The sequence below is a fragment of the Macaca nemestrina genome, chromosome 1 (genome assembly GCF_043159975.1).
Source record: "Macaca nemestrina isolate mMacNem1 chromosome 1, mMacNem.hap1, whole genome shotgun sequence".
Taxonomy (NCBI): domain Eukaryota; kingdom Metazoa; phylum Chordata; class Mammalia; order Primates; family Cercopithecidae; genus Macaca; species Macaca nemestrina.
This window is the reverse complement of record NC_092125.1, coordinates 217,673,937-217,695,186: the sequence shown is the minus strand read 5'-3', so window position 1 is coordinate 217,695,186 and position 21,250 is coordinate 217,673,937. Positions and strand designations below refer to the sequence as shown.

The 21,250-nt window shown below is 41.7% G+C and overlaps 1 protein-coding gene and 1 pseudogene across 13 annotated transcripts in view; one reads left to right on the top strand and one right to left on the bottom strand.

Annotated features, from left to right (window-relative positions):
• LOC139364200 (NBPF family member NBPF3-like) overlaps window positions 1–21,250 on the top strand; it is a 217,626-nt gene that overhangs the window by 173,203 nt on the left and 23,173 nt on the right. For 2 of the 13 annotated variants that reach the window (XM_071099711.1, XM_071099698.1), the window contains exons 1-3: window positions 16,865–18,243; window positions 20,021–20,123; window positions 20,955–21,169. The exons of 10 other annotated variants lie outside the window; for them this stretch is intronic. In XM_071099711.1, coding sequence (XP_070955812.1) covers window positions 18,009–18,243; window positions 20,021–20,123; window positions 20,955–21,169 — 553 coding nt within the window. In that variant the 5' untranslated portion in view covers window positions 16,865–18,008. Of the gene's footprint in view, window positions 1–16,864; window positions 18,244–20,020; window positions 20,124–20,954; window positions 21,170–21,250 lie in introns of those variants that run through there. One more of the 13 variants, XM_071099703.1, reaches the window with a different exon arrangement.
• LOC139357136 (profilin-1 pseudogene) lies at window positions 9,862–11,374 on the bottom strand (annotated as a pseudogene).

Below are 21,250 nucleotides of genomic sequence, written 5' to 3'. Positions count from 1 at the left end.
ACTGAACGAACAGCTTATCTGCACCTAATGTGAAATGACAGGACAGACATGGAATAACAACTACAGTGATTCTAGTTCAAAATGAGGGAACAAGGAAGCGATAAAGAAGTCACTGACCCACAATAGTTTGGAAATGGAGCTGGGCAAAATCCAGGCATTTCTTAATTAGGATCCACAGCCTGGGACCGACCCGCTGTCCTGTGAGTCTTTGCCTCTGGGCTCTCTGCTCTGCATTTCGTGAGACCATGATTTTTTGTCTCTTTTCTCACACTCTTTTGTGTATGGCTCCTATTGCACTGAAAATGTTTTTGAGATTCATCCGTGTTGTTTTGTGTGTGAACAGTTTGTTCCTTTAGGCTTTCCATGGAATGAATGTATCACAGTTTATTGATCCATTGTTGTATTGACAGATGCTTGAATGTTTCCAGTTTTTACTATTATGAATTAAAGTGCTATGAACATTCTTTTTTTTTTTTTTTTTTTTTTTTTTGAGACGGAGTCTCGCTCTGTCACCCAGGCTGGAGTGCAGTGGCCGGATCTCAGCTCACTGCAAGCTCCGCCTCCCGGGTTCACGCCATTCTCCTGCCTCAGCCTCCCGAGTAGCTGGGACTACAGGCGCCTGCCACCTCGCCTGGCTAAGTTTTTGTATTTTTAGTAGAGACGGGGTTTCACTGTGTTACCCAGGATGGTCTCGATCTCCTGACCTCGTGATCCGCCCGTCTTGGCCTCCCAAAGTGCGGGGATTACAGGCTTGAGCCACCGCGCCCGGCCGAACATTCTTATATAAATCATTTTCTGGACATATGTTTTAATTTCTCTTGGATAAATGCTTAGGAATTACTGAGTCATAGAGTAGGTAGTTGTTTAGTTCTGTAAGAAGATGCCAGACATTTTTCCCCAAAGTGTTTATACTATTGTACATTCCAAGCCTTAATGTATGAAGGTGAGAAAGCTTTTGCTACTTGCAAAGAGGCCTGTCTATAGACATGTAATTTTTTCTAACTGGAGACAGGCTGATGACTTCAGGGACATGAGCATGGGATACAGGACACCTGTCATGACCACCAGCATGAAGTTGGGATTCAGGAAGGAGGTGAATCGTATAAGGAATCCTGGGACTAGCATGAGCTTCTGTCAGGGCACAAAGGGCACTGAAGTGAACAGGGCATAGGGGGCCCTGATGTCATAGTAAGAAAGCGTCTCATTGGTAAAACCTTTATCCTTGGGGAGGTAAATAAGTTCCTTGTTCCTTCTTGGTTACCCTTGAAGATAAGGATGGCCAAACAGAATAATATCATGTCTGCAGAAAGTCAGATCTTGGTAAGATTTACTAGTAGGGAATCCAATGTTAATGCCAAGAAGCAGCGGCCAGTTGGGATCCAGTGTGAGCCTGTGGATCAAGGTGCGTACTCAAACACAGAGAGCTTTTTGAAAGATGCTACCAGTGGTTTTTCCAGGGCAGAGATGGGTCCTCTATCTTTCTCTCTAACCTAGCCCATATGCTTAGCTGAGAAGGTTTCTTCATATCCCTTTAAATGATGATGTCCCTGTTCAGCAATTTTCTAAACATTGTTTAGACAGGAATTTTATGGGCATTCTCCATTGCATTAAGCTTAAATTTAAAGCATCTTATGGTTTTATTGCAAAGTGTTGCCTTGTTTCCTTTTTAAGATGATGCAATTTATAACATGGAAGTTTGCTGTCTGTGCCCTCCCTTTATGTTCCTATAAAATGAACAAACATGTGGCCATGAAACAGATGGTCATAGAATTGGTTCAGTGGTTGTGAGTGTAGCAACCCAAGAGTGTCTTATCTGAAATCCCACCAGGAATGCCTGGACACAGTAGACAAAGTTTGTTCAACTGGATGCCTTAGGATGCATGCTTCCAAAAACAAAGTAGCCAAAAAGAAACCAGAATAACGGAATATCACAGCCAGAGGAACATTTGGTGGTAGTTCAGTAAATCCTCCTTCTCAACCTACAGGGGACACAGTGGAACAGAAGCAGGGATGGGCCTGCCTGCTGTGCCCAAAATTCATTGGAGATTGTTGCGGTGAAGAATTTCATTGATGATGAAGGAGAAATAAACCCTCGTCAGCTTCAATTCAGGCAGGTTTATTGAAAAGGTGAAGAAGCGTCTTGCAAAGCACAGCATGGCTGAGGCTTGTGGGCTGTGTCTGGGAAAATGAGCAGCCGACAGTGGCTGATGCTGCCCCTGACTCTGGGGCTGTGTGGTCTCTCGTTCCCTGAGAGCATCTCTTCTATTCTCTTGTGTCTTCCCTCAGCCTGGCAGTCTCTATGTACTCTCCAACACATAATTGAGCACGGCTATGTCAGCCCCAGTGCCACCTGGCACTTTAGGTTAAATTAGAAAGGCATGACATAAACTGGTCCTTTATAATACAGCTGTTGGAACAGCAGTTGAGAATACAGTATCTTGAGTCCTGGTTTAGTACTTTATGCTGAACTTTCTTTTCTGAATATGAGCACAGACTTTGGAATGTTAGTGTCACCTAGCATTATTAGCTAGTATTCTCCTTTTGTTTCCCCATAACATCCCCTCCTGCTTCCCACAGATCCACTCTCCACTCATGTCCATCCTGTCTTATGTCACTTGGTGCTTGTCCCTTCTAGAATGCATCCTTGGCTCCCCTGCGTACACACTTCTAGTTAGGTTTAGCAATGGGGGGCACCTGATGGAGCCTGGAAGTGAGAGGAAGGTGAGGTCTGTATTTCTTCCGTCTCCCACCCTGCTCTGGCACTGAGTATCTGGCAATATCTGCATCTGTCTGTTACTTCAGTGGTCACTCTTCCATAGCCCCAATTCTCAGTGGGTCCCATAGCATTGTTTACCTTTGTTCCTTTAGCTCCCATCAAGGAAGATCCAGAGACATTCTCCTCACCAAGGCATTAAGAAATGCACGGGTGAGGGGAACAGTGGCGTGACTGTCAAGTACCTGTGGTACCTACTGTCTGCAAACTGGAGGTCATGGCGGGAGATGCTGCATGGATTTGCCCTGGCTGCTGTCAGTGAGAAGAACAGGGTTCTGGAAGAGTAGAGGACAGGCCGTGGGACTTGGCCATGTAGAGACAAGGCGGGAGGGATTTCCTTGAGAGGTAGGGATATGTGGTGGTTACTGATCATTGTGAGGTGTCTGGGAATGTAATGGATGGGAAATCTAGTAAGAAATGAACTTTTGTAATAATTAGAAAAGCTGTAGTTCTGAGGACAGAGACCTGATGCAGTCACCATAGTGGGAATTTGTGACCTGGCATCCAGTTGAGATACCTGGAGCTTCTTGACTGATGGGAGATGGATCCCTTGAGGAAGAGTGAAGCCTTCAATGTTGCCGCAAGTGTGTGCTGTCAATCTTCCTTCAGGCCTCCCCCTGAAGACCTGAAGTCATTTATGTGAGTGACTGAGGAAAGGGAGATACTCAGAGCTTCTGTGTCTTGTTAGATTCTGGCTCTGAAGAATGCTAACCTAAGGGCACCTGTGGTGGCCATGAAAATGCACTACTTGCATCTCCAGCAGCAGGAGGCCTGCCTAACGTATCAACAGCGCCGGCTGCTACACTCCGAATTGAGGACTTGATGACATTTCCCCCGAGTCTGTACTAGCCCATGATGAGGAAAGCCTCATATCAAGTCCTCCCAACAGAACACCCCTGATGACTGATGAGGATGTCGAAGCTGTTTTCCTGTGGCAACCGTGACTTTCTTTCTTCAAAGTCTGTTTTGTTCATGCACATTAAGTGATTTATATAAAATAGGAGAATAAATGCCTAGACTCCCATGAGTCCATCTTTTATTGATAAACTCTAGTTCTGAGGACAGAAGCTTGATGGAGTCAGTATAGTGGGAATTTATAACTTGGCATCCAGTTCAGAGGCTTGGATCTTCTTGACTGAGAGGAGATCGGGTCCCTCTGGGGAACAAAGAAGCCTTCAATGTTGTTTCAAGTGTATCCTGTAAATCTTCCTCTAGGCCTTCCCAGAGGGACCTGCTATATGACGTATGATCCAGTGACCCCAAATTCAGAGTGTTCTCGTCTACTCTGAAGAATGCAATATCTTACTCCTCTGGATTCAACCTAGTACCAATGTTTGTGTGTAGCTATGCAGCTTAATAGACCAAAGCTAATTAGATGAGGAATGGTAGACCCAATTCAACCGTACAGGCATCAACCAGATCAGCATACAGGCATCCCTCTCCCACCGTTTCATTTTTGTCCCCACTCCAACGTCTTCTCCATTTTGTTTGTATTAATTTTCTATTGCTGCATGCTAAATTACTGCTAGCTTTTAGAGGCTTAAAATAAGACTGATTTATTTTCTTGCAGTATCCACAGATGAGAAGTTGAGGCCTGGATTAGCTGGGTCTTCTTCTCAGGGCCTCACAGGCTGAAATTAGGCTGGGTTTCTTTCTGTAGTTTCTGGGGAAGAACTTGCTGTCTAGTTTCCTCAGGTTGTCAGCTGAGTTCAGTTCCTTGTGACTGTAGAACTGAGATCTCTATTTTCTTGCTGACTGTCAGCCAGGGGCCTCTCGCTGCTCCTGGAGGCCTCCCATGTTCCCAATACATGCTTCCTTCAGCCAGAAGAGGAGACTTGCCGTGCATGGAAACCCTTCTGCACTTCACATCTCTCCAGGAAGACCTCAGTGCCTCCAAGGAACTCACCTTCATTAGGTCAAGCTCATAAGATCATCTCTCTATATTAAATTTGACTGATCTGAGATCTCGATTACATCTGCTAACGTGTTTTTGCCATAAATTGTAACACAATCCCAGGAGTGATATCACTGGCTTTTGTCTACACTCAGGAAGAAGTGATTATATGAGAACAAAGATCACTGGGGGTCATCTTAGGATTCGACCATAATATTATAAATACACAGTAATTAAAAGAGTATAACAGATTTCTGCTTGTTTCTGTTAGAATAAATCATATCGGACTAATCCTGCCTCCATAAACAACCATAAAATTGTTTTCAGACAGTGGACAACAGGCAGTACAATAGGAAACTTAAGGGGGGAGCCCCGTGATTTCCTAGTTCTTTAGGGAGAATTTTTCAGCAGCTGCATCGTGGGCTGGAGTCCACTCAGAGCAGGACGGCCCCACTGAGGTGAGAAGGCAGAGATCAGAGTTGAAGTCCACTGAAGCAACTGCAGTCTGTGGGGCAGGGCAGCAATGAGGAGACAGCTGTTCAGAGGGGCAGCTGTCGAAGTCCATGAGGGGTTCCATGTGCACACTTATCAAGGACGGGACTGTACCTGCACAAGGAAAAGACAAACAGATTTAACAGAGGGGTGGCTGCTATCAAACTGAGTTTGGACCAGAGGTACTTGAGGTGGAGGAGGGTTGGGGAATGGATGATGGCGTTTCTGCCATCCAGGGTGGGAAGAACTCACACACACCTCATTAGCAGCCGGGTATCCAACTGACACACTAGAATGACTGTGCTTTAGGAATAAGTGTCACACTTTACAGTAAGGCCTATTCTAGACCAACCCTAGTAAAGCTTAAAACCAAACCCTGACAAAATCCACAAAGCGGTAGATTGGTGATTGCCAAATTAGAGGGTCTTGGGAAATGCTGTGGGCTTTCCATGCATTCATTTTAATAAAACATAAACCAAGTCCACGTAAGTCCAAAGTGATCAGACAGTAATTTTCCTGCCCACTAGAATAAAATTAATTCACACAATCAATGACACAAGCTAGTCAAGTCGACATTTAAGCAAAATACATCTAAGAACAGCTAACAAATAACTCTTCTCAAACTCACATAGAACATTTACCAAGATAAATCACATATGCTGAGGAATCCTTAGTATTTTCTGTCATTTCTCTTTGACTTGTGTATACTGTGCTCAAGCTCTTAAAATTATACACTTTAATTATACACTTTAAATATACTTGATTATACTTTAATAAATCTCAATTGCATGTAATTTATATTTCGATATATTTGTTAAATTTTATAATTTAAAAAAGTGTGCTGGCTTGATTCAAGAAATCTTTTTTATATTTAAAAAATATAATTTTATATATTATCAGGGCAAAAGAGAAAAACCGTATGATAACGTTATCATACACAGTAAAAGCATTTGGCAAAATTGAAAACTTTTTTCATGATTTTTATAAAAACAAACCCCAGAAAACTCTCAGCATGATAAAAACAGAAGGCAACACTTCCAACCCCATTAAGGATAGATTTGAAAAAATCTCACAGGTAACATTATATTAAATGGCATAAAATTGAATGCTTTTCTATTAAATCAGAGAAAAAAGTAGAATATCTGTTGGTACACTTTCAATTCAGCATGATACTAGAGATCTAAATCAATGCACTAAGGTAAGACAAATAAATAAAAGTATTGAAAAGATTGAAAAGAAAGAATTGAAATAGTCTTTATTCACAGATAATGGCTGTGTATGTTAATAATCTTAGAAATCTACAAAAATCTACCAAAAGTAATTAGTGAGTTTGATAATGTTACAGAATATAAGCTCAATATAAGTAGTCTTGTGTATTTCTGTATATTAGCAACGAGCATTTGGAAAAGGAAGTAAAAAGCAGTGTCATTTAAAGTAACATCTAAATACATGTTTTCTTATAGATAAATTCAACAGGCTGGGTGCAGTGGCTCACACCTATAATCTTAGCACTTTGGGAGGCTGAGGTGGGCAGATCATGAGGTCAAGAGATTGAGACCACCATGTGTAACATGGTGAAACCCAGTCTCTACTAAAAATGCAAAAAATTAGCTGGGTGTGGTGGCATGTACCTGTAGTCCCAGCCACTCAGGAGGCTGAGATAGGAGGATCACTTGAACCTGGGAGGCAGAGGTTGCAGAGAGCCGAGATCGCATCACTGCACTCCAGCCTGGGTAACAGAGCAAGATTCTGTCTCAAAAAAAAAAAAAAAAAAAAAGGAAAGAAAGAGAGAGGGAGGTGGTAAGGAGGGAGGGAGAGAAGAAAGAAAGAAAATCAACAAAATTTATGTACAGCAAGTGCACCAAAAATTACAAAAAATTGCTTTAAGAAATTACGAAAGAACTAAATTAGTGGGGAGATAAACCTTGTCATGGATCAGAAGAGTTATGTTTAAAAAGTCAGCTTTTCATCAGTTGATTTCCAGATCCAATGCAATTCTAATAAAAATTCCAAGCAACATTGTGGTAGAAAATTACAAGTTGATTCTACTATTTATATGGTAATGTCAGTGATCAAGAATAATAAAGGAGCAATATTATAAGAGAATAATGGTGAATGAATTCACTACCTATTTCCAGAATTACTCTGCAGGTATGAAAATCATGTGTTTTGTTGGAAAAAAATATATATATATCAGTGGAAGGGAAGAGAGTATCCAGAAATAGATACTCACATATATGTCTAATTAATGATTCTTAGGACATATGTATGTATACAAACATGTGTATGTGTATAGACACACACACACACACCTTTTTGAAGATTATCTATCATTATGTCCACATAGGGAACATTAAGAGAACATAAAAGGAAACTACAATATAGGAGATATCATATTTATCTCCAACAAAGGGATTTTTTAGAGTGTGTGTATATGTGTGTGTGTGTGTGTATATATATGTATATAGCACTCTGATTAAAACATAATGAAACAGTTTCTCTAAAGACTTGAATAGATACTTCAGAAAAGAAGATACATGAATGGTCAATTAGCATAGGAAAAGATGCTCTACTGTTTAGTCATCAGGGAGATCAATCAATACGACAATGAGATACCAGTACATATCCATGAGAATGGCTAAAATTTAAAAGGCTGAAAGTAGCACATGTTGGTGAGGATATAAAGCACTTGCAAGTGTTATACTTGTAGGAGTGAAAAATGGTATGACTCCTTTGAAAGTCTAACAGTTTCTTAGGGGTTAAACATATACAACTCAGATGGACAGTCCTTCAATTCCTAGGAATTTACATACTATGTCTGCACAACGATCTGTGTGTGTTTCCAGACTAAACTGAGGGGCGGGCTGCTATGTCTGGTGGCCCAGCAAGGAGATGCAGATGAACTGGGGAGGAAGAGAGTTTTTACTTCTGCAACTGGTTACAGGGAAAAGGCCTGGAAATTATCACCACACCAACTCAGAATTACAAAGTTCTCCTGAGCTTATGTGCCTTCTAAGCTATATGTGTATATGGAAGTTGCATTCATCTAAATACATAAGTGATTAACTTCTTTTAATCTAGAACTAAGTTCTGAGTCCTGAAGACCTTCCTCTGGAGCCTCAGTCAGTTCACTTAATCTAAATGGGTCTAGGTGCTGGGGACCCTTATCCTGTCTTCTGCTAAATCACAGAGGTTTGGGGAGTTCCTTCAGACCTCCAATAAACTTGTTCGTGGAGGCCTGGGGAGTTTCTTCAGACCCGCAATAAAACTTGTTTAATGCTAAATGACCCCTTTAAAAGTGCCTTTGTAATTTTGTCATGCTTTAAGGCTCAGGAAAATCCTAGGCAAAACTCTTGGTGGGCTTTTGTTACATTCCAGCCTTTGTATAAGGGCACTGGCTTTTTGTTTGTTTGTTTGTTTCCTCTTAATATTTGATTGGACCACTCAGTTGGTATGAAACAGTTGTCAGGAGGCCTGTGGTAGTGAGACCTGGCCTGCCATGTGCGGATGCTCATGGTAGTTTCTTCATACTAGCCCAAACGTGGAGGATAGAAATGTCCAATAACAGGTGAAAGGATAAACAAATATGGTATAGCCACACAAAGGAATACTACTTAGCAATTACAAGGCATGAACTCTTGATGCAAATACTCATATGGATGGATTTTAAAATTACATTGATGCATGAAAGAAGGCAGACACAAAAGAACATAGGTATAATTTCATTTATAGAAAAATGGTTAAAAAGGAAATGGACCTGAAGTGGCAGCGGCTCCTTGGGGCCGAGGGTTGAAAGACTGATGAACTGCAAAGGGGTCCAAGAAACTTTGGTGTGTAGGGAAATTCCTCTATCTTGGTTGTGGCAGTAGTTCCATTAGTGTATGCATTTGTAAACATGCATTGAATTGCACATTTTAAAGTGATGCAATCTGTTGTACCTGAATTATAACTTAATAACATTGATTTAATCATCTTAATTTCTCCATACTAGCAATTAGCAGCTAGAAAATGAAATGCAATAAAACATAATAGAGATTAATAGCCGGAATCATTACATGCTTAAGAATATATGCAGTGAAGCAGGTACAAGGCCCCTAAAAGCAATTGGTGAGAAAAATGAAAGAAGGCTAAATAGAGAAATATATGTCATTTTCATTGATTGGAAGATTCCATGTTGTTAGCATATTACATCAACACAGTTCTGATTGATATTTGTAGTAGGAGATTTTAGGGAAATTTAAAAGCTAATTTCAAAATGTATTTGAAAATCAAGGAACCTAGAATAGGCAAGTTGGTCTTGAAGAAGCAATAAGTTGGAGGACTTACTCTGCTAGATTTCAAACCTGATATTAAAGCTACAGTAATTTTAAAACGGTAGTACTGGTGTAAGTAATCATAAATATATCAAAGTAAAAGAATACAGACTCAAACAATACGCCCACATATGAAGTTATTTAATTAGTAGAATCTTTTTTATTCATAAAAACATCCCTCAAAACAAAAAAGTTTTCCAACCACACACAGGAGGAGTATGAGTAGGGGAAGGTGTCTGTCCATCTATCCCTGGCCCCCAGCCCATGTGGTTTTGGCAGCAATGAGGGGTGTGGGGTAAGGGCTCCCGAAATTAAAATGGTATATGTGTGTATGAGAAGGAAAGGGGGGCAAACTGTGAGGAGCAGTGGAGGGGAAGGAACAAAGGAGGTCAGTACTGGGAAGGCTGAAGGAGGGAGGACATTTCATAACATTTATTGTTGCTAAAACTGCCGTGGACACCTTTGCCCATCAGCAGGCCTAGCGTCTTGGCAGTCATGGTGCCGGTGACATTGAAGGTGGGGGCTCCACCGATGATCTTCGTTTGAAGATCCACAGTCAATTCCCCATCCTGCAGCAGTGAGTCCGGGACCACAGTACATTTCTAGCCCCCAGTGTCAGCCCATTCACAAAAAAGCTTGACCGGTCTTTGCCAACCAGGACACCAAGCTCAGCTGACGTGATGTTCATAAAGGTTTTCCCTGGGATGGTGGCCCAGATGGAGGGCGAGTCCTTGTTGCCCACGATGGCCGCGTCCTAACAGGTCCGGTCCGCCACGAGGCTGTGGATAGAGGCATCCGCCTGGCCGTTGTGCTGCTGGGGGGGGCTCCTCTGGTCGCTGCTGCTGGGGCCGCCTGGGCTGGCGGGGCAGGGGAGGCGGAGAGCTCGGGGCAGGCGCTGCCCTCTTCACCATGGCTCTGCTAGCTGTGCAGCGGCCCTCGCACCGCCCTATATATATAATATATATATAATACTATACTTTAAGTTCTAGGGTACATGTGCACAATGTGCAGGTTTGTTACATAGGTGTACATGTGCCATGTTGGTTTGCTGCACCCATTAACTCGTCATTTACATTAGGTATTTCTCCTAATGCTATCCCTCCCCCAGCCCCCCACCCCAGGACAGGCCCTGGTGTGTGATGTTCCCCGCACTGTGTCCAGGTGTTCTCATTGTTCAGTTCCCACCCGTGAGTGAGAATGTGGTCGCACCGCCACTTCTAAATGTTTTAAAAACAAAGTCGCCAATGCCCTTCATTGGGGAAATGAAAGACTTTTAAGTAAAACGATTTTGAGTGAAATAATATTTGTTGTTTTAAAAAGTTAATATTAACAACCACTCTCCATCATACTTTGAAATTAACTTAACATGTGAAAATTCAAATTAGAAACCTTGTAAAGGAAAATGAGAAATAGTTTCATGAACTTGACATAGGAAAATCTTAGACTAGATACTGTAGCACTCACCACAATAAGAAATCAAGTGAATTGCACTTCATTTTTAAAAACCTTCTGCTTATTATGTTGTTAACAACTTAAAAGCTATCTGTAGACCAGAAATAGCAAATAATTATAATATAGCAAAAAATATATATATTTGAATGGACACATTCAAAATATATAAAGAACTCCTATAGATTACAAAGAAAATGACAAACACCCCAGTAATAAATGAAAATAAAAATCTGAGTAGATATTTCCCATAAGAAGATGTCTAACTGAACATTAAGCATGAGAAAACCAACATAGGATATCACTACACACCTGGTAGAATGGCTATAATTTAAAAGACCAAAAATATTAAGTGTGTGGGAATGTAGAGCAACTGGAAATGGCCTACATCTCTCATAGCAATGTAAAGTAATACAATTACTTTGCAATAGTCTGGGTCTTTTTTCTTCCCATTCACCAAGCAACTCCATCCCCAGCTATAGATACCCAGGAAAATAAGTACGTATCTTCACAGAAATAATTGTATGAGAATATTCATAGTTACTTATACACAGTAGCCAACAACTAAACCTGTCACCCATCAGAAAAATGGATCTCAAATTGTGTGATAATCATGCAATCAGTAGGATATAACTTGGCCAAAACAAAGTGAAACAAGGGAAAAACACAAAGAAATTAGTGTCATATATAACCACCTGAGTAGGAGAAGTGAAAACAAGAGAACATAGTAAATGATTGCATTTGTTTATTTTTTTGAGATGGAGTCTCACTCTGTCCCCCAGGCTGGAGTGCAGTGGCACGATGTCGGCCTCTGACTCCCGGGTTCAAGAAATGTTCCCTGCCTCAGCCTCCTAAGTAGCTGTGATTACAGGCACCTGCCAGCGCGTCTGGCTAATTTTTGTATTTTCAGTAGAGACAGGGTTTTGCTGTGTTGGCCAGGCTGGTCTTGAACTCCTGACCTCAGGTGATCTGCCCACCTCAGCCTTGCAGTCTTGGGATTACAGGCATGAGGCACCAGGCCCAGCCAAAATGATTCCATTTTTATGAAGCACATGATCAAGCAAAATTAATCTGTGGTGGCTGCTCTAGTTTAAATATTAGTCCCCTCCAAATCACATGTTTAAATGTGGTCCCCAGTGTTGGAGGTGGGGGTTAATGGTAGGTGTTTGGGTCATGGGAGCGGATCCCTCATGACTAGATTAATCCCCGCCCTGGGAGAAGGTGGTGAGTGAATTCTCTCTTAGCTCCTGTAGGAGCCGGTTATTAAAAAGTGCCTCTCACCTTTACTTGCTGTCTTTTGCTTCCTCTCTCACCATATGATCTCTGCACACTCTGGTTGCTTTTCACCTGCTGCTGCAACTGGAAGCAGCCTCAGGCCCTCATGAGGAGCAGATGCGGGTGCCATGCTTCTCGTGCAGCCTGCAGAACTATGAACAAAATGCACCTCTTTTCTTTATAAATTACCCAGCCTCTGGTATTCCTTTCTAGCAGCACAAAGAGACTAAGGCAGTGACAACATTCAGAATATATTCTTCATTTGGGGGATGAGCATTGACTGGCAAGGACCACATCAGAACTTTGTGGCATGGAGGAAAATGTTCTCTGTCTTTAACTGGGTGTTATTATACAATGTATAATTATATTAAAATGTGTTAAGCTGTACTTTTAGGTTTTTTGCAGTATACTCTATGCAAATTATACCTCAGTGAAGAACTGTTAGCATACAACAAAGAGAGAGATAGAAACACTCAAAAATTGAAAATTGACAGAAAATAGGTAACAAATATTTAGCCTAGAAATAAGAGGGATCCATTGAGAAGAAACCAAAAGCAATGGAATAGAACAAAGATTAAAAAAAAGTATAATACAAAAGAGTTTTAAATTTCAAAGTTTGAAATGATATTAAAGTGGCACACTCTTTCCTTGGGAAAATCAAGTGAGAACCATAAACTCTGAGACGAATTCCAGCAAAGGTATGTAAATCAGTTTGATCTAATGGTACAAGATTAGCTTTGAAGGCCAAAAGGAACTGGTTTCTAATTCTTATTCCTCTCCTCACTACTTTTGTGACCTAGGGAAATTTTCCAATCTTTCTGAGTTTGTTTTTTCATCAGGAACAGGATAATACCTAAGTGACAGGCTAGTTCATAGATTTAAATATGATCGCATGGCAGCGGACATGAACCATAATTAATTGTTAAGAATGTATTTACACTGAACTCTCCTTTATCCATGTGAAAATTGTAGACAAACAACAATTGACAAAGAATAGACAGAATGTTCTAAGATAAATATTATTCCTTTGTTTCTGGAAAGAAGTCACACATATAGTAAAAATAATTAGAGAGGACCTAGTTCATATTGAACAATCTTCCCCAAACCCTGAAACAGGTCTATTTTCTAACACCAGAGATGTCTTGACTGAGTCCAACCCCTGCAATCTCCTCTGTCTAGAATAGACAGAGGAAGTTTGCTCCAGTCTTAGAACAGCATGGGCTGGCAAGCGCTCTCAGAGAGGCTCTCAGCTTCAACTCTAAAGGGCCTGAGGAATATGTGCAAGTGGGTTGGGTTAAGGCCAAGCTGAACCATACGGCCAGGGCTCTCACCAGCGCCAAAGTCAGTGGAAGGATATGAGTCCCCAGAGCTCTGCTACAGGCCATGGATGCTCCATGGAGGGGTGGTGAGCCTATGAATAACAATCAGGAGAAACATCGGTAATGGACAGGAGGCATAAATAAACCATGTCCACCCTCCTCTACAACCCAGGAAAGTTCTCCTTCAAAAAATGATGTCTTGAAGAAAACAGGTACAAATCTTTGTGACTTTGGATTAGACATTTTTAAAGTAGGCACAAACAATCCAAAAATAGATGGAGAAATGAACTTCATTAAAATAAAAACTTATATGCTTCAAAAGATAGTGTCAAGGAAGTGAAAAGATAATCCACATAATGGGAGAACTATTTCCAAATTATATATTTGACACAGGTCTAGTACCTAGAGTATATAAGGAATTCATATAACTGAGCAAAAAATGACAAACAACCCAATTTAACAATGGGAAGAAAGCTGTGAGTAGAGATTTCTCTAAGGAAACACACAAATGGCCAAGAAGCACATGCTAAGTTGTTCAATGTTTTTCATCATTAGGAAAATGTAAATTTAAACCAAAATGAGATACCACTTCACACCCAGTACTATGATGTAAGAAAAAAATAAAGACAATATATGTTTGGAAAGTTATGGAGAATATGGAATTCTCATATGTTACTGTTGGGAATGTAAAATGGCATAGCTACTGAATTTGGTGAACAGTGTGTGAGTTCCTCAGAAAGTTTAACAACAAAAAAAAGTTAAACATAAGGTGACATATGATGCAGCAGTTGCACTCCTAGGCTTATAACCAAGAAAATGAAAAACAGGTGTTCACTCAAAAACTTGTACAAAGCTGTTCATAGCAGCATTATTCTTAATAGTTAAAAAGTGGAAACATCTTAAACCACCATCAGTTGATGAATAAACAAAATGTGGTGTAACCATATAGTGGCATATTATTGGGCCATAAAAGTTCATGTACTGATGCAGGTTACGAAGGATGAAACTTGAGAACAGTATGCTAAGAAACAGATGGAAAATGCCACAGTTTGTTGTTCCATACAGAGGAAGTGCCCAGAACAAGTACATCTCTATCTAGAGAAAGTAGATTAGTGGTTGTCAGAGACAGCAAGAAGGGGGCAATTGAAGAGTGACTGCCCGTAGGTACAGGCATGGTTTTTGGCATTATGAAAATATTCTGGAATGAGGTAGTGGTGATGGTTGTGAAACTTTTGGAATATGGTAAAAGACTAAAATGTGTGGTTAAAATGGTGAATTTTGTGATATATGAATTATACTATAGAAATAATGATAACAGTAATAAAGCAAAGTGTCTTTCCACATCTCCATGTCCTGTATTTTCATTAAAAAAAAAAAAAAAAGGAAAAGAAAACATTTCAGGCCAGGCTCAGTGGCTCACTCCTGTAATCCCAGCACTTTTGGAGGCCTAGGTGGGAGGATCGCTTGGGGCCAGAAGTTCAAAACCAGCCTGAGCAACATAGCAAGACCTTGTCTCTATGAAAAATAAAAAATTAGCCAGAAATGGTGATGTGCGCCTAGAGTTCCAACTACTTGGAAAGCTGAGGTAGGAAGATCGCTTGAGCCCAGGATTTCGAGGTTGCAGTGATCTATAATCACCGATGCACTCCAGCCTGGGTGATAGAGCAAGACCCTGTCTCAAAAAGGAAAGAAAAAAAAAAAAAAAAAAGGATCTCACTTTAATAGTAAGTGACCAGAATGTGATGCTGGCAGCATGTTGTGAGGAAATGTATTAGATGAAAGAAGTTAAATTCCAGAAGTTTTCCTTTTTTCAGAAATGAGGTATGAGGGAGCAAAACATGTACCTGGAAGGAACTGACCCGGCTGGATTGGAAAATGTGAGAAGGGAGTGGGGAAGAGGCTGCTCCACCTGAGATCTGGCTCCAGGACTTACAGCAAGGGGAACTTGGACAAGTTACAGACTCTCTGTGCCTCAGTTTCTTCATAAGCAAAACAGAAAGAATCATCCCATCAACTGTAAGGTCAGTGCTATCAGTGGGTCCCCAAATTGAGTGCACAAATCTAAGGTTTGTGCTTCAACTTCAAAAACTCAAACTAATAACAAACTTGGCCTTATGAGAAATCATAAGTATTTTTCTATTTCCATGAGAATTTAATCTCAAAACAGGAATCAGAAAAATATTAAGTCCAAGGCATAACACCTAAACCATTGCTCATATTTATTCTTTCTAAATAGAGCACAGTGTAAAATCATCTCCATAAAACATACACTGTGGTTATAAAAAGGCAAAAGTCTTAGTGAGAATCATTGGTATTCCATAGAAGAGTGAATTAAACACAGCCAAGGGAAGACCCAAGTCTCATACTTCTCTTGTATATTCCAAAGTTTCAGGGAAATTCCAGGTGATAGAGGTTATTTCCCATAATGTTAAAGCAAGGTTTCAGACACTTGAGAATTTTGGTCCCAGTACTCGAGGAGGGCACACCTCTGTCCTGGAAAATAATCCAGGTATGTATATTCTTCCTGTGACTCATTCTGGTCATTCTTCTAGCATCACAAAAACCAAAAAATGGAAATATGTCCAAAGACATGATTTGCTATCCCTCTTCTTCAGGTTTCTTACCTGTTACATATGGATAATAGCATTACCTTAAGGATTATGGTAAAGATACAATGTCCAAATATGAGCAAAGTTTTGAGCAAAATGCCTTGTATGAATTGGTCAGTGAATATCTACTAAATAATTATGTGAATATTTACTGAATTATGTGGATCCTATCAATAATGACTGAATAATGACTGTGATTGCTTTTATTGGCAGTGCTGAAAACTCATCCCTGTGTGACCTCAAGTAAGCCATGTAACTTTGTGAACCTGCAGTTTTATCATTTTTAAAATGAAGAAACTTGACAGATTTTCATCATGACACAGAACGTCAGGTCTCCCAGACCCCGGAAAATACATTTACTTAAAGCTGTTGATACATCTCAAAGCAGTATCCTTCCAGTGTCATTGGAGGACAGTGCGGGCTGCAGTGAGGCACGCCTTCAAATGGGATTGATCCAGTCCTCGTTCCTTCACTTCCACATGAATGCTGAGCGGCCCAGGATCACACCCAGTGCACCCACAACTCAGGCAAGTCCAGCAGCCAATCCTAGGAGACCTGGGCTACAAAACAGTCTCCCAAGTTCCAGGCTCACAAAACCTCGGTGGGGATGGAAGCTGAGAAAGTGAGGAGGTGGCTCAGGGGATTGCTCTTTCCTACTCATTCCTCTCATCTCACACTCACCTTCTGCTGCACCACTGAGGATCACCAGCCAACCCTGACCATAACCTTGACCTTGCCATGTTCTGTTAGTGAAATGAAACCAAAAATGAATGATGTTAGTCCAACTCAACAAAATATATATCAAAACATATTCCATAAGTGCCGCTCATGGCCCTGTTCTTTCCAGTATATGGGAAAACAAAAGGGAAACAACCAAATAGCGTCAGGTTTATGAAACTTCCTAAGATAGATGGTCATACATGTTTTCAGGAGATCTCTATATACATGAATTTGATCACTTGATCCCTTGAAAAGAGCTCTTGAGGCACTAGAATGACATCCACAATTGACAAGTATGAAATGTGGTGCTCAGTGCCGTGAAAATACAAATCAACCCACATAGAGGAAGAGCTTTGACATAGGGATGTCAAACTGGTCTAGAGTGTAGTGAAAGCCAAGATGCTTTTCTTACTGGTGCCCCAGTAAGAAAAAAGAAATCAACATAACAATGAGATGCAGCAAGAAGAATACTGAGACAGGAAAGAAAACATTTTTTAAAAATGAATTATTCATTCACTTTCTAGTGGATACAGAAAAAACTGCAGAAGATGCAGAGGATATCAGTGCAGGCTAAAAGTTTCATATCTTACACTTGCAGAAAAGGCTTAAGATCTGTTTTAACTGGGAGCAGGTGGGGTGACTTCATGACTGCCCTTAAGAAAATATAACCTGTTGGGAAACTGTTTCTGCCTTGATGATGTTGTACAGACAAGAGATAAACAGTGAGGAATGTGCTTAGATGTATTGGGAAAGAGACAGTCTGTGGCATTGTCACAAAGGTACATGAATATTGAGAGTGAATGCTGAAGGAATGAGCCCGTCGGTGGTGACCCTCAGGTGAGACCAGGGTGCCTGTGTTTCAGCCAAGCCGGGGCAATTGGAACGCAGGCTCCTAAGATTCCATGACACCCCCACCTTCTAATTCTGTTATTGCAACTGCAGACCGTTACCTGGCACGCTGGCCACAATCTTCCTCACTCTTGTGAGACTCTGAGCGACTGGCAGTGCCTTAGCTCTGAACTCGAACCTTGTTTTTGTGGTTAAGGATCCTAAAGTGCTGTGGGGACTGATCTCGTTTTTCTCAACAGTAAGTTAAGAATTTCAGTTACTGACATCCCTCAGTCCTGATTCAACCTATTTGATTTCACCGGTTTGTAACCCATCATGTGTTTGGGTTTCTTCTCCCCAGTTCCTGACTCCACATCTTCTGCCACACACGTCAGCATGGTGGTATATGCGGGCCCTTGGTCCAGTAAGAAGGCAGACATGAACACTCTAGAAATCAACGAGAAATTGCGCCCCCAGCGGACAGAGAAGAAACATCAGTTCCTAAACACCAAGGAGAAATATCTTGTAACTCAAGTGGCCTACTTTCTGACCAAGGGGCAGAACAGTTACAGTAAGTTCCATAGGCTCACCATCACAACAGTGATGAATGATGTCCTGTCTTCTCTCTGAGAACCTGAATTCTCTCTCCATCAAAAATAATTTAATCCTTCCCTTGCTTCTAGGAAAATAGAAATGGGTATTTTCACATTTTGTTAATGTTAGAAGACAGAGGTACCAAAGTATTTTGAAACTTTCCCTGTTTGCCGTCAGGTGGGGATGGACCTAGAGGTAGAATAGCAGTTATTGATTTCGGACACAGGCACGGAACCACCTGTTTTCTCCGAGAGGCTAAATCATGTTTTCAAGAATCCTCTCTGTACCATATAAGATCCGGCAGACAAATGACATCTAGTCTGTTGTTCTAAATGTCTGGGACTAGTGAACTTTTATTCAGGTCAAGCTTCTGTTGAGGCCCAATAGGCCAAGCTCTGTTCTAGGGACCCTGAGGGAAATTTGGTGATAGTACACAGTACCCGCTATGTGGGGCCTCAAGAGGAGTCTGCTTCTAATAGAACCTGTGGTATCTATAACCGACAGCATCAAGAGCAGGGAGTAGGAGCCGTGCAAGGTGGCTCAGTCCTGTAATCCCAGCACTTTGGGAGGCTGAGGCGGGTGGATCACGAGGTCAGGAGTTTGAGATCAGCCTGGGCAACATGCAGAAACCCCGTCTCTACTAAAATTACAAAAATTACGTGGGAAATGGTGGTGGGCACCTGTAATTCTAGCTACTCGGGAGGCTGAGGCAGGAGAATCCTTTGAACCTAGGAGACAGAGGTTGCAGTGAGCCAAGATCACGCCATTGCACTCCAGCCTGGGTGACAGGGCAAGACTCGTCAAAAAAAAAAAAAATAAAAAAAAAATTAAAGAAAAAAAAGAAAAAGCAGAGAGTACCCTGGTGAGAGGGAAGTCCTGCTTCCTCGGGCACAGGCTTTTGTTCCTAAAAGGAAGAAAGATCGCACCCGAGGATGTGTGGAAGTAGTAGTGCAGTGTGCAGAGCAGGAACCCTGAGTCTGTCTCCTGGGCTGCATGCAACTTCCTTGTCCTTTCTGTCCCTCAGTTTCCTCATCTGTTCATAGGGTGCTACAGTAATACCTACCTCTGTAAATTGCTGCAATGAGTTACATGAGTTATTTCTTGTCAATCTCCTGGAACATTTATTGGCACAGAGTAAACACTATCTATTAGTTCTTCATTCTACTGTTTATAAATTAACAGCAACTTTGTTAGTATTAGGGCATATTTCCTTCATAGTCTTGTGGTCTTATGTCTCATACTTTATGTTTCTGTTATGATTCTTAAAATCTTATGTGCAGATATGATTTAAAAATCAAAGATTTTTAAGATCTTTGACATATTTGTCCTTGTAATTCCCAAATGGAAACCATCAGTCCCATAGTCCTAGGGGCCTTCCCAACTGTCCAAGAAATCTCTACTTCATGCCCCAGTGCAGTGTTTTGGAGGAGAGGCTGCAAGGCTTGTGGAAGTGGCCCCGCATGCAGAGTCACACCTCAGGGGCTGTGAATTCTGACTCCACTTTATTGTGATTGAATCATCTTGTCCACTTCTTTGATGTGCCCTTGAGTTTCGGTTTGTTTGTCTCTAAATTTTGGAGGATGAGATGCCAGAAAGTCAGGAGACTGAAGAGTAAAGGGGTGGAAATCCCTGCCTAGAGCCTGGTACTGGGGTCAGTTATGTCCTTGGGATGGACCTGGCTCCTGCCCTGTAGGCAGTGACCACCGCTGTGTGTCCAGCTTTTCACTGAGGCCGGTGTGTCTGTCTTTTCTCAGACTATGAAGAGTGCAAAGACCTCCTAAAATCTATGCTGCGGGATGAGCTTCAGTTGAAGGAGGAGAAGCTTGCAGAGCAGCTCGGGCAAGCTGAAGAGCTCAGGTGAGGGGGCCCTATGCAGGCAGGTGGGCAGGTGTGTAAATCTCTGAAGTACAGCCGCTCGGCGGGGTGAAGTAAGAGCTAAGCTGGGTCTGGGGAAGGGCAGGAATTGCCATGGCAGGCTCACAACACACAAAGATTTATGAAACAGAGAACAAGGATAATAATAAGTTATGGGTTGCAGTTGTTTCTCAGAGGCATGATTTCTCGTTTTGAAATAAGTAATTGTTGAGGTGAGATTTGCATAACACAAAATTAACTAATGAGTGGGAACCAGTCAACAGCATTCAGTGTACTCAAAATGGTGCGCCATCACCACCCCACTTACCCATAGTCGGAATCACCTCCTGACTGACTGCGGCTTCTCATCCTTTCGGTCAATCAGTGTTGCCTTCTGGAGCCTGTCATTCTTTTCTTCTTTCATCTTTTCGACTGGTCCCCTCTGCACTGGGCCTCATTTCTGTCCATGGCTTTGCATCTAGTGACTGCGAGATGCGCTATGTGTATTTTCACATGGAAATGTCCATGGCCAGAGTGAGGAACTGAAAGGATGAATGTCTTTTTGAAAGTGAATAAGGAAGACACCTACTTTTGTTTAGAGAAGGGAAAGATGAATGGAACATTGTCGAGGATCTTACAGGAGCCCTCTCTGATATAGACGAAGCCTGTAAACCATTTTTTGTTCTTTCTCTTGGCCACAGACATTTGAAATATGTGCTGACCTTCTCCTTGGAGGTCTCCTTGAGGACATTGTCTCAGAAATCTCTGTCGCAATATTCGAACTGATCACTCACCCCTTTCCACTGTTCAATTTTCTCTACTATCTCACCTTAGGCAATATAAAGTCCTGGTTCAGTCTCAGGAACGAGAGCTGAGCCAGTTAAGGGAGAAGTTGCGGAAAGGGAGAGATGCCTCCCGCGCATTGAATCAGCATCTCCAGGCCCTCCTCACTCCGGATGAGCCGCCCAACTCCCAGGGGCGGGACCTCCGAGAAGAGCTGGCCGAGGGCTGTAGGCTGGCACAGCATCTCGTCCAAAAGCTCACCCCAGGTAAGGTTTCCATAGGATCTGATGACCCAGAACCCCAGGCTTATGAGAGACTCCAGACCTTCGTACTTTCACGATGACAGT